Source organism: Pteropus vampyrus, unplaced genomic scaffold (assembly GCF_000151845.1).
Source record: "Pteropus vampyrus isolate Shadow unplaced genomic scaffold, Pvam_2.0 Scaffold319, whole genome shotgun sequence".
In the NCBI taxonomy this organism is placed as follows: Eukaryota; Metazoa; Chordata; class Mammalia; order Chiroptera; family Pteropodidae; genus Pteropus; species Pteropus vampyrus.
This window is the reverse complement of record NW_011889100.1, coordinates 378,401-395,455: the sequence shown is the minus strand read 5'-3', so window position 1 is coordinate 395,455 and position 17,055 is coordinate 378,401. Positions and strand designations below refer to the sequence as shown.

The window sequence follows — 17,055 nt, the reverse complement described above, 5'->3', positions numbered from 1 at the left end:
CACCTGGCCAATACTTTTACGAGATATGAGTCAAATCTTGGGCTATAAACACATGGCTTTTAAGGTTAACCTAGTTCTAGGAGAGAAAAATACCTGACTTGACAGTTAAGTTTAAGGAATACACACGACCATTCCTCTTTCTTGCACTGGAGGAGAGGGGAAAGGTTTTAAGGAGATACTTCACAAAAAAACTGTCATTTGTACTTTACCTTGTTCACACTTAGAATGCACCATGAGTTGTTCTGACCCTCTAATGCTTTTACGGAAAAGGCAAAAATCACCTCTAGAGAAACTAAAATTAGATGTACATAAATAAAACTGTGGTTTATGAAGAAGATACTTGTGACCACATATTAGTTCATCTGAGCTGGAATATGAAAGGTGGAACCCTCTATTTAGCCAATTCAAAATGGCAAGGATACAATCCCAGGCCTAAGAAGATGTCAACATCTCAAGCAAAGCACCCAGATGATCAGGTAGTCTCTCCTGTTCACAGTATAGAGGCAACAGTCACTGGGAAACACCAGACATTTCTGATGGAAGCTCTAGAACAGTTTCTGACTCAACCTCCCCCTCCTCGCCCCAACACACACATCACATCCCAGCACCACACATTTTCCCTCCTACACACAATCTGTTGCTGTTCTTGTGGGCTCCTGAGCCCTCCCTCAATCTCCAATAGTTTCTAACTACCTTGAGCCACAGTCCCCAGCTCCATTCTCCAAGTGTCGGTTTCCTGACACAGCCTAAGCGTTCTTCCAGTCCATTTCCTATTATGCAACACACTACCCCACAGCACTTGGAGCCGCCCCCGACTCCATCCTCGCAGACCTAATTCCCAGCATCACCTCTCTCAGCCTCCACAGCAATTCAAGACTCCATCATTCTACCTTCTCCGCTTTAGGGTCTCTAAACTCAAATTTTCCACATTCCTCAGGCTCCCTTCAAAATGTCCCATTCCTTCCCAAAGCTGGTCAGTCTAGAGACAGGAATCATCAAGGGAAGATGTTTGACAAAATGTGTCAGGGCGAACGCGCGCCTGTGGGGGCCGGGGGGGCGGGGGTCACGAAGTGAGAAGAAGTGACGCATTAGGGGGGGGAGTCTCCGATGGAAAAGACGTCTCCATCAACTCCCACCCCCGACAAAATTCATAATTCGCTCAACTCGCCAGCAATCGAAAGCGTCCATCACTCTTCAGTACCTTTTAAGTCCCATGGCTTCTCCTCCACATTTTTATCCAATTAACCCCACAACCAACGTGGATTCTACCTGCCTCTCTACATATAAGGCCTCCACTTACTTTACTTTTCTCGACTCCCTTCGGTTTCCCTGCCGTTTCCTTCCTACCATCACCGTCAACCTCCACCCCTTCCTGACCTCACTCCTTCAAAGTCCTCAACTCGGTCTCCTCGAAGACCGCCAGTGTTTCCGACAAACACTGGCCACCTTCCCTTTCTCAGTCAAATTCATCCTTTCCTCAGACTCCCCTGCCCGCGCAGAAAGCCCTGCTACTTGTAAAGCCAGCCATCTACCCTCCTCGCCGGCAACTCCTCGGACATCCCCAGCTACAGGAGCCCCCTCCTCTCAGGTCTTGTTCTCCCCACCACCGCACAGCCATCGTCGCCCCCCGCTCACGCCCCGCCCTGATTACCTGAGGACAAGGGGCAGGCAGGCACCCCGGAATCCGCGGACGAGAAGCCGACCGCCGACGGCCCAGAGGAGGCCGACGCCATCTTGGCAGCCCCCTCCCCCTCAGCGGCCTCGCTCCCTTTCAATCGGGCTCTTCCTCTTCTCAGAGTCGAATCTTCCCCACGTCTCTTCACAGAACCCGCGTTCCGCAGGCCACCTCCCCACCCCCTCCGGGGCCTCGCTCAGACACGTCGGGCCGGCTCCTGGACCAGCTCAGAGCCACACCATTCGGCTGGCATAGGGGACGACACGCGTCTCGCAGCCTCTCCGTAACTTTAACCGCTTTCCGCTGGAGCTGCTGTCCCCTCTCACAAGAGAGTAGGCTCGAGCCGGCTGCCGGGCCCCCGCGTCCGGACCAAACCACATCTAAAGGAATAAGGGGGCGTGAAAAGCCCCTGGGGAGCGAGCCCCCCTCATCCCTAGCCACAGCCTGTTTACCGCCCAACCCCACCGCTCCACTCCGGGAGGCCAGCGAAACCCGGGCACTGCGCATGCGCTCAACCTTCTCAGCGTTCCGTCCCACTAAACGTAGGGGGAAGGAGGCCTGAGGGGCAAAGCCAATCGGGAAGCTGCTACTGGGTCACATGACACGGGTCCTCCCCCGCCTAACGAATCCACGGGTGAAATACCTGCGCGCCCTGGGCCGCAGACCGTCCCTACGGTGGCTCGGTGGGTCAATTTAGATTCGCTCTTTGACAGGACTGGGTTTGCGTTGCCTGAGATCGGGAGAAGCGTTCGCTCCGCGGGCTCCCTCAGTTTCACAGCCCAGGGAAGAACAGCCACGGAAGCGCTAGTGTCAAGTTAGAGGCGTTAAGCAGTCGAACATCACAAAACATTGCATGTCACCAAGTATTTTTTCCGGCTTTACTGCCTTGTTTACTATTAAACGTGCGTGCATGTCTTGCCTTCCTCTGAATGACATCTGAAACTTATCTACACTTTTGCCTCAAGGGCAATGCTGGGCACTGGGACGGAGTTCAGTAAATATTTGATAAACGAATGAAGACCAGTCAAAGAGGGGACAAGGAAGATGATCAGACCATATCACAATCTTCCCGTGATCCAGGCCCTAAGCTTCTGTTGGTTGTCTATGCTCCAAAGGACATGGCGACACACAGAAATTCCCCCATCCTAGTCTAGTCTTTGCAGTAACTCTGCCCAGTTTTATTTTTATTTATTTAATTTTTAAAATTTTTATTTATATTTATTTTTTATAGTGACATTGGTTAACAAAATCCAGTAAGTTTCAGGTGTACAATTTAACAGTTAGGCATATATATATTGCATTGTGTTCACTTCCCACAGATTTCTGTCACCACATATTTGACCCTTTTTACCTCATCTACCTTCCTCCTCCCCGCTCCCTGGTAACCACTAGTCTATTGTCCATGTCCGTGAGTCTCTGTTTGTCCTGTTCATTTGTTGCTTTTAGGTTTATATCCCACATATAACATATCATGTGGTTTTCAGCTTTTTCTGTCTGACTTATTTTGCTTAGCATGATTATCTCGAGGTCCAGCCATGTTGTCACATAACTCTGCCCAGTTTTAACAAAGTGCCCTGGAGGCTGTGAACTCTGGTGGGGATCTGAAGACCTAGGACTGTCTCTCTCTCTCTCTGAAGAGACCTAACTGCTGGGGACCAGCCACTGTTTGGTTCACTCTTGTATCTTCAGCTCCTCTCCTGATGTGATTCTAGACATAGTAGGGGCTCAATAATTACTTCTGGAATGAATAAATGAAGAAGAATGGGAAAAAAATTCTAGGTATGGTAGCCCCAAGATGCCCGGTTATCTTTTATTCGGATGTTTTTTGGATCTTCAAAAGGGAACCTAGGAGAATATCCCCAGGCATTGATCTCTGCCTTCTACCCCTTCTTCATCAAGATCTAAAATAATTGTTTCCCTGCTGCCACCTGCTGGATTATCCACCCTCCTTTGGGTACTGAAGGTAGACAAACTTCAAATGGTTGGATTGCTATTTGCAATTCCATAGCAATGGAATTGCGTAGCATTGAAGTATTTTTTTTAACGCCTACAGCACCTGGTATTGCTAGGTGGTCTCCCATCCAAGTACTAACCAGGCCCGACCCTGCTTAGCTTCCAAGATCAGATGGAATCGGGCATGTTCAGGGTGGCATGGCTGTAGATCTGAAGTATTTTATAATTGCCTATACCTATAGGCCCCACTCAACTAAACAGTACAAAAATTAGACATTTGGGGGTACACTGCCTAGCACAGAATTTATGTCATAGGTATTCAATAAATATTTGTTAAATAAATTATCCTTGTTTCCATAAAAGGCGTGGAGTTGCTACTATTTCCTGAGTTATTTTATAAATCAGCTGGTGTAGAGGTAAAGCTGTTTTTGATTTAAAAGTTGGACATAGACCAATAATTAACTAACCAATGCAGTAGGTCAAACAGGGTTTTCTCCCTGGGGTTTGAGCTACGAATTCAGTTTTGGCCCTCCAGAAAAGATCCCTATTTTGCAGCAGCTTAGGGGTCTTTGTTTCTCCTTTATGTACTAGAAAATGGCTACTGTTACTCCTACCACCTTGTATTATGGCAGTCTGTTTACTTCTTTGTCTCCCTCGTTAAGACTGTGAACATTTCAGGGCAAAGATTATATCTTATCCACTTTTCTATCTCACGGATCTAGAATAGTGCCTGGCACAGAGTAGGTGCCTAATCCATGTCTCCTGAGTATATGAATGAAGGCAAAATTGAAAAAGTTGAGCTAGGGGTGTTTCCGATCTTTCCCCCCAATCCTTGTCCCTTCCCCCCCCCCACTCAATCCCTGGGGTGCTCTGATTCATGGAGCCACTCTTGCCCAGTAACATTCCTGGAATAGCAGAACTGTGGTGACGTGGCAGGGTGTGGAAGAAGGGGCAGAGCAGGACATGTTGGATTAGTGCTTCCAAGGAAACAGAAAAGGGAGTTCACCAATATATACTTTGGAAACAGGGGGCAATCTGATGATCTCAAAAAAGGGCCGCACATACAGATTTGGAGGATATAATGTGTGTGCGCGCACACACACACACACACACACACACACACACACACACACACACAGAGCTTTATTAAAGTGACCTTTATGTCTTAGAACAATTTCTAATGTCAAAATGGAGAGGCTAGAAGCTGCTAAGATCAACATAGAGGGAGAATAAAAGGATGGGCACCAATTTCATGTAATTAGTCATTCATTAATTCATTCTTTGAATTAGTGTTATTTAGCCCCAATGATGTTCCAGGCACTATGAGAGTTCCTGGTATACACAGAAGATAAAGTCCCTGCCCTCAAAAAGAGCACAGACTAATGAGAGAGACAGACATAGAAATCATTAGAATAAAGTGTAATAGGTGCCATCTTAGAGTATGTACAAGTGGTATGGTTTGAAAACCATATTTTCAGAATAAAAAATGGGAAGACGAATTGACACGGAGGTTTGACGATACCACAGACTATTTGAGATTAGAATTATATTAGAGAATCAAGGAGGCTTGATCTCCATGGCTATGAGAACTGTGCTGGGAAGAGAGGAATGGGTGTGCAGCAAGACTTCACTGTCTTTTAGAATTAGAATTTTGCCAGGTAGACAAAAAGGACAGGGAGTCTAATGAGAAGGAAAAGCATGGAGGCACGACAGAATTGGGTGTTAGGAAAGTGATGCTAGAATAAGATAATGTGGCAGGAGGTGAAGTTAGAAAGACAAAGAGAGACTAAATTATGAAGGCTCTTGAATGCCACGTTAATAACAGTTATCACCTACTAAACATCTATGTGCTTATTAAGACAGTGCTAAGTAATTTACAAGGATTACATCTTATTCTTCTCAACAATCTTCAAAAGTAGTTATTATCAGTCCCACTTTATAGGTGAGCAAACTTGAGATTCAGAGAGGCAAAGCAACTCGTCCAAAGTCACACATCTAGAAGATCTAAGTTCAAACTCAAACTCCGGTCTATCTGGCTTTCCAAGGCTCTGCCCTTAACCACATTACTATTCCGCCTCTAGGATTTTGGACTTTATCCTGCAGATACAGGGAGCCATTAAAGATTTTTGAGTAGAAGAGTGAAAAACCTTACTGGGTTTTTAGTAAGGTTTCTACGGGCAGCAGAATGGAAAACGGAATAGAGCAGAGGGAGACTGACCTCTTCTAAATGAAAACGTGTTGACTCCCAAATTCTGGACTTAGAGTGGGGGCTCCTGGAGTCACCGAAAGGAATCCTTGCAGATCAGGTCCGCGCGAGCTTCGGCAGGAGCTTGGGGGTGGTGTCTGCGCGGGAGTGGGCGGGGCTGAAGAGTAAAGCCCGCCCGGGGGGCGGGACTAGGCGCCCCTCGACGCTCCGCTGCTTCTGCCTGGAACGGGCGGCTTCCGCCGCCGCCGGCCACCTGCAGGCAGTGGTGTCGAGCGCCGAGCTCCGGGATCCGCGCTGGGAGGGAGGCCGAGGTTGGCGGCGCAGTCTCGGGAGGCGGAATGAGTTTGGCTGGGGGCCGGGCCCCGCGGAAGACCGCGGGGAACCGGCTTTCTGGGCTCCTGGAGGCAGAGGAGGAAGATGAGTTCTACCAGACGACTTATGGGGGTTTCACGGAGGCAAGAGCCGGGCCCCGGCAGAGGGAGGGGAGGAAGCCAAGAGGAGTCCTGAAGGGAGAAACCTCGGACAAAGAACGGGGCGGGGAATAGGCCGGAGCCTTGGCGGGTGATACCCGCACGGGGCGGGCGAGTCAGGGGGATGCGGTGGAGACCTGGAGCGAGAGCCCGGATGGGGCGGGGATAGAGAAGCCGCCTGGAGACACCCCAGAACGTGGCAGGAACCTACCGTGCACTTCTCTAGTTGCATCTGTCACCGCACTTCTGACGTCTAGCGCGCGCAAGGCACATCGTAGTCACGCGGTTTATACCCGTTGGCCCACTGCTGGTTATGCACCTGAAGAATAGAAAGAAGCCTCCCAGAAATAGAGGGGCTTAGCCTACTCCTTTTTCAGCTTTCAAATCTCAGTGGTTATCTCCCTAGATAACCTTTCTTTGTACGAAAAAGTGTCCTCGTATATTTCCTTCATAGAACATACTTCACTTTGTTATTAGATTTGGTTTGCTTACTTGTTTATCCTTTCCTATTCGTTCGTGAGCTCTGTAAGATTAGAGATGGTCTGTTTTGTTCAACAGTGTACATCCAGCGCCCAGTCCCGTGTCTGGATTGGCTTGGCATTTGTTAAATTTGTATCCGTTGACTCTTTCCATTCTTTAAGCATGTGTCGAGCACCTAGAGCAAGCAAAGCCCTGTGATAGGCTCTAGGGATACAGTGTTCAAAACACCCATTTGACCTTAAATGGGGCAACAGTCAGTTAAAATCCTGTGTGATAAGGAGTAGAATAAGTAGGGTCTTGTGGTAAGGCGTGGAAGCCAGAGTTGTTGATCGCGATGGTTTTCCCTGGAGGACATGATGGTTAAGCTGAGGACAATATGAAAAGTAGGTCTTGGCTGGATGAAGAGCAGTAGGACTGGGAGCACGGGGAGGAGAAAGGTTAGTCCACGGAGGGCATGGGGCAGAGCGTGTAAAGGCACTGAGGTCCTGGCGTGGGACCTGCACATCTACTCTCATTCTCCATGAAGGAGAATAAAGGTTGGCAAGAATGGAGGAAGTAGACACAGGCCAGATGATGTAGGGCCTTGTGAGCCATGTTAAGGAATTTTCCTGTTCATCCAGAGGATTGAGAAGATGATCAGATTTGTACTTTAGAAAGATCATTCTGTCATGAGAATGGTTTGAAGGAGGCGTTGGGAGTAGAGAAACATAGACAGGAGAGTTCAAAAGGAATTAAGGCAATAGAGTCCCCAGGACTCCCAACCAGGTGGCTGGTTGGGAGTCATTAGTTACACAGCCCTAACCAGCTCGTTTAAAATAGAACTTTCTCATCCCTCTTCTAAAGGCTGTTTTCCTATTCCTGTCATTTTACGAGTCGTTATTTAATATGTACCCGTCATGCTTCCAAAAAGGATTTAAGGAGGCTTACGATATAAACAAAAAGTAGGAACAGTAAAAATAGAGACAGATCAAAAGTAATTATACCAGAGCCTCTGCTGAAATGATAATACCAATTGATATTAAATTTAGCTGTGAGTTTCCTGGCAATCAAACCCTGAATTTCTTTTTTTAGTAAGAAAGAAGCATATAAGTTCTTTAAGAGAGACAAACTTACTCAGTATTAGTCCTAGGGAGAATCGCATCCTTATATAAGATCTATAAAGTAACGGGTTTAGTAGATGATGTAAAAACATTTTCTTATCTAGTCATGTCTATTAGTGATCCTTGATAAAAGCCACAGGAATGGCACTAAATCCGTAACTCAGCAAAAACATTGCGATTGGGCTCTAAGCTAATGAGTAGTTGTACTACTGCACTCTGGCAATGTGACTTAATACCAGGTCAGAGCCGAGGGGATTAACGTGTGACCCGGCTGTCTTTCACAAACATCATTTGGGAGGAAGTGATGGTCATCAGTGCAAGATAGAACTCTGACTGGCTTGGAGTGTCAGCGGTCTCTGTTATTTGCTTACTCTGGCAGCGTGTACCCCAAGATTAGCCCATTAGCCTGCATCAATGATTGAAGAGAGAGCCACATGTGCGAGGCGCTACCCCGCCCAGTCAAATCCTCTGCCTCCCGTGTTTTTTCTCTTTCCTTTCCAGTATGGCGCCATGCTGGCCCTAGTTCGCATCACCTCAGGTCTAGGCTGTACTCCATGTTCTCTACTCCGGCCCATTTCATCGCTTCCAGAGCTTTCTACAATACCCCTTAGGTGCATTTTTCCTCTCCCCTCAAATATTCTGCGGCTCCCCACTGTACGTAGTCGTATCAATTTTCCTGTCCCAACACACTTGAGGAATGAGACATACCTCACAGTAACTTTAGTTTCCTTCGACAATGATCGTTGCTGGGAAAAACAAGAAGAGGGAGACGATCGAGAACCACCAGCCTCCAACTTAAAGTCAGAAGCTCATTAGCCACATTTAAGTTCCTCTATAGCTCGAGTGCAACCTTCTTTTCAACTCTTATAGACCTATAGGGCGATCGATTGACGTTGAAAGGAGGCTGTGCTGGAGCCGCAGGCAGTCAGCTAGGAAGACTTCTCGCCAGAGGCAAAGCTCCTGATCTACTTAGGTCTAAATCCTTATTCCATAAACGTGCTGCACACCACCCTGCTGCTTCGTTCTTGCTACTCCCTCTCCCCACGAGTCCCTCTTTCCTCTTGGCCTGTCCAAATACTACCAGTATTTTTAACCATGGTTCAAGTTCCCTTCATGCTTTACAGTCTAAAGCAGGGTTTAGCAAACTACAGACCACTGGCAAAATCTGGCTCATTACCTGTTTTAATCTATCCCTTTACAGAAAATGTTGCCAGCCCTTGGTCTAAAGGGATAAAGTGTGATATTTAAACCTCCCCAGGCTACCAGCCCATAGCAAGTGTGCCTTCCTCTGAACACCTGTAACATTTAATTGCCATCTGGTACTTCATATGTTGCCTTGTGTTAAAACGTCCTTTCATAATTATGTCCTGCCCTCTTACTAGACTGTAATGCCCCTGGGACCAAAGTATATCCTATTGTACCCTAGAACTTAGCATGGCGTGCTACAGGAATCGGGCAGTCAGTCAGTGTTGGAAAGGGCGGTGCTGGAGGCAGACGCCATCAGCGAGGAGGGTTTCTTGCCCAAGGAAAATGAAGAGCTGGTCCGGGAAGGAGAGGGGCGGCCCTTACGAAGAAAGCAAAGAGATTCTGTTCCTCTGGGAGCGGCTTTAATGGCTCCGATGCCAGCGAGAGCCTCACCTCCCTGTATCCTCAGGAATCAGGAGACGATGAGTATCAAGGGGACCAGTCAGACACAGAGGATGAGGTGGACTCTGACTTTGACATCGACGAAGGGGATGAGCCATCCAGTGATGGAGAAGCAGAAGAGCCGAGAAGGAAGCGCCGCGTCGTCACCACAGCCTATAAGGTGCGGGGGAAGTCCCGGCTCGCTTGGGCTTTTCATTCCTGTTCTCCCCGCACCAGTCCCATTGCCTACAGTGCTAGTTTCCTGTTAATAGTCTCATCTTGCTCCTTATCTGTCCATTCCCTGGTGTCTGTCTCTAATCCGTCCCCAGGAGCCTCTGAAGAGCTTGAGGCCTCGAAAGGTCAGCACCCCAGCTGGTGGCTCTCAGAAGGCCCGAGAAGAGAAGGCGCTGCTACCGCTGGAATTGCAGGACGATGGCGCTGACAGTGAGTGCGGGCGTTTGGGTCACCTGGCAGAACTGGAATATGATGAGAAAAGTTATTGTGTCGGTGTCAAATTTACTGACGTTAACAACTATATTATGATTATGTAAGGGAAATCCTTATTCTCAGGAAAGACACACTGAAATCTTTAGGGGTAGAGAGCCATGATGTGTGCAACTGAACTCTCAGATTTTTAAGAAAAAAACATATACACACAATGCAGATGGGGCGAAATGTTAATAGGTGATCTGGGTAAAATATACGTGGGTGTTCTTTGTACTATTCTTGCAACTTTTTTTAAAGTTAAAAATGATTTCCAAATAAAGTTTTAAAACTAAAAAAATAAACAAAGGAGTTCAAAACGAATTCAAAGATTTCTTGCTCTCTGACTTCCTTCCCAGGTCGGAAGTCCATGCGACAGTCTACAGCTGAACATACACGACAGACTTTCCTTCGGGTACAGGAGAGGCAGGGCCAGTCACGGCGGCGAAAGGGGCCCCACTGCGAGCGGCCACTGACCCAGGAGGAGCTTCTCAGGGAGGCCAAGATCACAGAGGAGCTCAACTTACGCTCACTGGGTCAGTCTGCGACTTGGGGAACAGTGGGTGTAGGGGCTGAGGAGCATGAGAAAAACAGACCTGGAGGGCCCAGAGAATGGGAGAGGTGGAGATTTGACACAAGGGACTCGGAAGGAAAAAATGGGGCAAGTAAGTAATTAGGAGCGAGGAACTAGGCAGTTATGAAGGCTTTGAAGAGCAAGATTTATTGAAGTACTTTGGTGTGAAATAAGAGTTGTATAAAACCGAGTTCAAATCCTAGTTCTGTTGTTCACTTGCTGTAAGGCTGCAGGCAAACTATACAACCTCCTCGCATCTTGCTTTCTTGTTCGCAAAATGCCTGCTCTAACGATCAGGAGAATTAGAAATTCAGTAGGGTCAGCCAGTTCGTGCGATAAATTGCTTTCGAGTAAAGTTTGTAACACATCTCTTCAGTTTATGTGCCCTTGGGTACACAATCGTGTACAGTAATGTATTGTACGAAAAACATACATTTCTTTATAGGGCAGTGAGAGTCTCAAATCATGAGAGGTATGTGAGAAATTGAGGGAACACAGCTGTCACACCTCCCATCGTGTGCTCCCTCTGGGATGTACTCCCGCTGAGTGAAATGACAGGTAGAATCACCTACAGTATGAATTTCTCCTCTCTCTCTCTGAATCCCTTTCTCTTTCTTTGGCAAGCACATGTAGTGGAGCACGCGTAACGAAAATGCAGTTTTACCGCGGAATGGAAGATTATGGGATACAACCCACTCCAGTTTAATCATAGTTTTGAACCTTTGATAACTTAACTCTAAAGACTATAATGATTGGGAAAAGATTTAGTTCCTCTCCAACATCTTCAGGGTGTATGCTCATGACTTTTTTTTTTTAATTGGTTTTAAATTGGGACATTTGTATTGGCTTTAAAATGCGAAATATAATCTTTATCCGTAAAACAGCAACTCAGTACTTTAAAACGGTAGCTATCCCTCGAAACACGTAAATGACTGAGAACCATCACAACGAGGTCACCTTGATGTCACCGTAATCACAGTCTGCATCCTTTGACCACAATGATTGGTTCAGGCCACTGTAAGGAGAGTGACGCCCAGGCTTCTGCCATCAGTAACTGACAGGGGACTCCCGGGGGGCAGCTTCAGCAGGGGGAAAATAGTAAGTTCACTTAGAACCTGTTGAATTTGAGGCATCTGTGAGCAATTTATGCAGTGCTGAGTGGTCAGTTAAATGTAAATGTAAATGTAAATATAAATGTAAATGTAAAAATGTAAATGTAAATATAAATATAAATTGCGCTGAGACAGGAGATCTGAGCTGGAAACATAAACTTGGAAGCCTTTAGAATATGGGCGGTAATTGATGGCACTGGAGTGGATCCGATTAATCCAGGAGAAAGTGTAGAGTGAGCAGAGAACACAGAGGCCCACGAGAGTCCTGCAGACACTAAAATGAAATGGTCTCGTACGAGACGAGCATAGAGAAGAACCTGAGGTGTGGCCAGAGAGTCAGAGACTGCAGGAGAGTCTGTCTTAAGAACACCAAAGAAAGAGAATGTTTCAAGGTAGAATCACCCCTGAAGGCTGCCGAGATGCCGGTAGAGAGGACACTGCATAGTGCCCATTGGTTTAGGTGACATGGAGGTCAGAGATGACCTTAGGGGGCACTTTTTGGGGACCAGAGCATTTTGAAGCTGGTTGGAAAGACAAAAAGGTCAACTGTGAAGGGTAGGAGAGGGGATGGAAGCTGTAAGGGAGTCTGGAGTCAAGGTAGAGTTTTCCTTGTTTTATTTAAGGTTTGGAGGGACTGAATCCTTTGTGAGAAGCAACTGAACGAGTTTGATGATAAAGAAAGAACGGGGAGTTAGCAGTGTAGGTTTCTGGAGAAATGGGAGGAGGGAGGCGGGCGTGGCGCACAGGTAGGGGACTGGGCTTAAGTTAAGATGGAGGGGCGGGAGGCTCAGACCTGTGGGTTTGGAAATTCAGAGCAGGACATGGCAGTGGTCCTCGCCTGATGTCTTTCGGGCACTGTCATCCGTCAGGAGTTGGGGATAGACTTGGAAGCCCGAGGAGCGCGCAGAGCGTCGGGAGTCGTTGTAGAGACAGGATTATCTGCTGGCATTGGGGGTCTGTTGAAGTTTGGCATCATGAATGTGTTCTGGTTCCATTATACCTGTTGTATAAGTTTCATACAGTAGCACTCAGCCATCCAGGTCTGGGCAAAGGAGTTTAGATTGACAAGAGAATGAATGATATCATAGACTGAGGAACCCGAGCTCGATTTAAAAGGGAAATGAAGGCTGGAAGGGCCTGACGGAGTGAGGACATGTCCATGTATGAGAAGGGCCGAGGAGGCAGGAGACAGAGGTATCTAGAGCAATGGAATGGACAGACCGGAAGCATCGAGTGTTGGGGTCACAGCCTGGATGTCTGACTTTGAATATTTCAGAGCCGGGCCGTTTCAGGCAGTGACAGCGCCTAAGCTGTATCTGTAGCTGGATGGGTAAGTAGCCTGTCGTGGACAGGAAGGTGGTCGAGAGATGACGTGGTGAAGAAACGGTGGGAAGTGGCGGGAAGGGGCTACCTGCGTGCACTTTGAAGTCACCAGGTGACCTCAGATGATAGGAATCGAGGTGGAGAGGAAGAGCGAGAGTCATTGCCGAAGTCCTGGAGTGAGGGAGCGACCGCGACCAGGAAGGAGAGGAAGTGATCGCGGTTGTCGGACGGGTCTCAGAAGAGAAGCGAGGGCGCGGCGGGTGGCAGAGTCGTGATGGAAAAGCTGCAGCGGGCTCAGCTCACAGGCCCGTCCTGCATGGGGTGGGAGGGGACGGGCAGCTTCCACCAAGGGCTGCAGAGTGCTGGCCACAGTGGGCGACAGGCTTCCAGTAAGGCAAGTTCTGGAAGGAATGCTGAGTGAGGGACTCGAGGATCTAGATGAGTTGGCTGATGATGGAGCAGAAGTTGCAGAGGACAGGGATGTGTTCGCGAGAGGAAAGGGTCGGAAGGTTGGCTCCGGGAAAGAAAACAACATTAAGGTTAATCACTTGAGGGGTTCCTGGGGACTCTTTGGTCAGACTTCATCTAGAGGATGGCGTTTCCGGTGCCGACGTCTTCTAAGGACACAGACATTTGGAGTTAATTTGGAGGAAAGGGACCAAGAATCTTTTGACCTATTTACGCAATAACATATTTGTCACATGCCTGTTCTGCCAAGTGCTGCACAACCGGAAACATGTAGGTGATACGAGCCACAGTCGCCGCCCTTAAGGAGACGTGCGTACCAATAACGAACTGCCGTGGAGCAGAGTCACAGGTCCAGCCAGGGGGACTGCGGTGAACCGGAAGGGACGCCTGCAGCAAGGACAGTTACTGTTGCCGTGGGAGAAGGCAGACCCAGGGTTGCCAGGGTTTATTTTTTTCTTTAAGAGAGACCAGGAATCTCTGTATTTGAATGTATTGTCTAATTTTTAAATGTCAGCAACTAATTCACATTTTTCTTTAAAACACTATCCAGACCAAACAAAACACCTAAGTGGGCTGCCGGCTCGCAACCTCTGCCACTGACTGCGATGGGTACAGTCACAGAGGAGCGTCCTAGGCTCAGGGGCGGCAGGAGGAGGGAGTTGACTCCAAACCGTGTTGGACGAGGAATGGATCGATGGAATGGGTGTCGTGATCAGCCTGGAGACACGTGGACACTAATTTCAGCTACTTAGAGGACTGTCATGTGGAAGACAGATTAGACTCGTGTCCTTTATGGCCTGATGACAGTGTCATCAGGAAGTGAATTTCAGCTCAATATAGGAAAGAACTCTAATGACTAGAGATGCCGAAACACGCAGTGCCCTGCCGGGGACAGAGCGGGTTGACAGGGCAGCTGTAGGGGTGTCGGGCAACGGGCAGGCTCCTCCTCACAGGGCCCCGTCCGGCTCGGAAGTCCCGCTGTTCTGAGTGAGGGAGGAGCCCAGGGGACTTGGGAAACGATGAGCAGAGAGGCGAGCAGAACCCTCAGGAAATGGAAGGTGCTGGAGGGCCTGACGGACTTTCCTCACTGGCGGGCAGGCGGTGGCTCGGCAGCCAGGAAGGTGACCGAGAGGCCGTGGGGCAGGAGTGGGCTGTGGGAAGGGGGCGACCGTCCTCTTCTTCTTTCCTTTGACCCTCAAGAGACGTATGAGCGGCTGGAGGCGGACAAGAAGAAGCAGGTTCACAAGAAGCGGAAGTGCCCAGGGCCCATCATCACCTACCACTCAGTGACGGTGCCGCTGGTTGGGGAGCCAGGCCCCAGGGAAGAGACCGTGGACGTGGAAGGGTGAGTGACGCCCGGGGAGAGGGGGCAGGGCTCCTTCCTCCAGCTGAGCGCGGGCGCCCGTGTCGCCTGCACCCCTGCCACGACTCCCCGGCCCAGGGCGGTCTCAGCCCCTCTCCCTCAGCTCCCGTTTCTCTCTTTCAGCCTCTCTCTCCTCCGTCTTTTCCGTTTTCTCTGTCATTCGTTATTCTGGTCCCGTCTGTCACTGAATAGCATCCCCCCGAGTGCGGCCATCACTCCGCCTCCTCCCCTTGCCTCACCGCTGGCCTCTTTCTTTACCTGCTGTCTCCTCTCCTCAGCTTCGTGTCTTTCTCGGTCTTTCCCCTCAGACTCGAGCCTGCCCCCACGGCTTCCGCACTGACTGCCAGCACCGGGACCGGGACCGGGCCCGCCGTCCCTCCTGCCCGCTGCTCACGTACTTTCATCACCTTTAGCGACGATGCGACATTTGAGGCATGGTTTCCCCAAGGGCGGGCCCCAAAGGTCCCTGTTCGGGAGGTGTGCCCAGTGACCCATCGCCCCGCCCTCTACCGGGACCCTGTGACAGACATACCCTACGCCACTGCTCGAGCCTTCAAGATCATCCGCGAGGCCTACAAGAAGTACATCACTGCCCACGGGCTGCCGCCCGCCGCCTCGGCCCTGGGCCCGGGGCCGCCACCCCCTGAGCCCCTGCCTGGCTCTGGGCCGCGAGCCTTGCGCCAGAAAATCGTCATCAAATGAGGTGTCTCATCCTCAGACACCTGTTTCCTGCCCTGACGTGGGGCTCTGTGTTCCCCTTTCTCTCTCTGCTTCCCTTTGTCATCTCTACCCTTTGCCCGGCCTTTTTCTGTATCCCTTTCACCATCTTTCCCCCCAGTTCCTACTGGTGTTCTGTTTTTCAATCTAATAAAATAGAAAGGTCCCTTTCGTCTGGTGTCTAATCTACAATTGGCATCACGAAGTGTTTGCGAACGTCTTGAGTGTTTACTATCGTGAGTTGCCCTTTTTAAACTGTAAAATAGTCATTCTTCCAACTAGATTAGAAACACCTCTAAATCAGACACCCAAACAAAACCCTTATATTCACCTTTATATCACCTTTTAGTCACTGCTTTGAGTATAGCAGGCACCAAATAGGCAGCAACTATCTGATTCTCCCGGAACTCGGGTTTCTAGGACTGCATGCAGCCTGTACGAAGGGAAAGGCAGGAGGTGTCATGGCTGTTAGTGGCCACTAGAGGCTCTCAGGGCTGGGCAGGGTATGGGGGCTGTGTATATGTGATCTCCCACTACCCCCCACCTGGCCAGAGCTAAAATAATAAAATGCTGAGCTCACTGTTCCCCCACCCTTTCCCCCGGCACCGGGCTCCTCCTGCTGCTGAGACAGTGCTCCAGTAGGGCAGACAGACTGACCAACGGACGGGGAGGTGAGGAGGTGGCCGCCAGGACTGGTAGGTGGGGAAGGCAGGGGGCTCGTGGTGGGAAGTGGGAGGACAGCGGTGGCTCCTAATGGGAACGATACAAAGTGTGTCCCTGTCTCTGTCATTCAGTGTGCGTTTCTGCTGCTGTCCGTCATGTCCCCTAACGCTGTAGTTTACATTGTCCACGTATCACACACGTTCTGGATCTTTCACATTCAGCATGGTGTGTATGTGTAGCTTGTGCGTATTTTTCATATTGTAAAAGATCGTACAAGTTTAATCCTCCCACTGTTTTTAAAGAAACTTTATTCTATTTAGAAGGCATTTCCTACCCATTGGTCTGGTGTCACCTTCCCGTCCAAAGCCAGGGACAAATTTGGGGACGCGGTCCCTCCTCCTGAGACTGTACCACCGTGACCCCAACCTGGAAGTACCCGCCCCCCACCTCCTGTGAGCCCCTACTTTTCCTTAGGATTTAGAATTTCAGTAAACAGTGGAATCTCGATCCCCACAATAAGAGAAGGAATGAGGGTGGGTAAGAGAACTCTTCTCCCCGATCCTCCTTGCTTTCTTAAACCAGTTTAGGAAAAAGACCGGATTATGAGGAAGAGAGAAGAATACCCCTGAAGCTCTCTGCCTGCCCCCCTTCTTTTCAATAGGAACTGGGCATGGGGCCAGGCAGGCTGGCAGGGCTCCCGGCAGCCGTGCTAGGTCAAGAGGCACCGACAGGCGAGGTTATGGGAAGGGTGCTGCCGGGCTCTCTCCACATACAGTGGGAGGACAAACCCAGCCTGGATGCCCGGGATCCCCATCCGGAGTGGCTGGAAGCTGGGGAAGCAT

At 49.3% G+C, this 17,055-nt stretch overlaps 2 protein-coding genes and 1 pseudogene across 5 annotated transcripts in view; 1 reads left to right on the top strand and 2 right to left on the bottom strand.

The window, feature by feature from the left end:
* The window catches only part of PIP5K1A (phosphatidylinositol-4-phosphate 5-kinase type 1 alpha), a 35,442-nt gene extending 29,462 nt beyond the window's left edge, over positions 1 to 5,980 (bottom strand). The window contains exon 1 of one of the 4 annotated variants that reach the window (XM_011377646.2): positions 5,847 to 5,980. Coding sequence is in view for 3 of the 4 variants with exons in the window: in XM_011377649.2 (XP_011375951.1) it covers positions 1,652 to 1,733 (82 nt within the window). In the remaining variant the exon portion in view is untranslated. Of the gene's footprint in view, positions 1 to 1,651; positions 2,175 to 5,846 lie in introns of those variants that run through there. The other 3 variants (XM_011377649.2, XM_011377648.2, XM_011377645.2) reach the window with 3 other exon arrangements.
* LOC111730543 lies at positions 3,720 to 3,838 on the bottom strand (annotated as a pseudogene).
* A 95-nt stretch (positions 5,981 to 6,075) lies between the features above and the next one.
* Positions 6,076 to 15,742, top strand: VPS72 (vacuolar protein sorting 72 homolog). Its single transcript, XM_011377650.2, has 6 exons — positions 6,076 to 6,289; positions 9,539 to 9,691; positions 9,840 to 9,954; positions 10,353 to 10,529; positions 14,671 to 14,815; positions 15,142 to 15,742. Exons 1-6 carry the CDS (start codon positions 6,173 to 6,175, stop codon positions 15,533 to 15,535), a joined length of 1,101 nt encoding a protein of 366 aa, XP_011375952.1. The 5' UTR covers positions 6,076 to 6,172; the 3' UTR covers positions 15,536 to 15,742.
* The last annotated feature ends 1,313 nt before the right edge of the window (positions 15,743 to 17,055 follow it).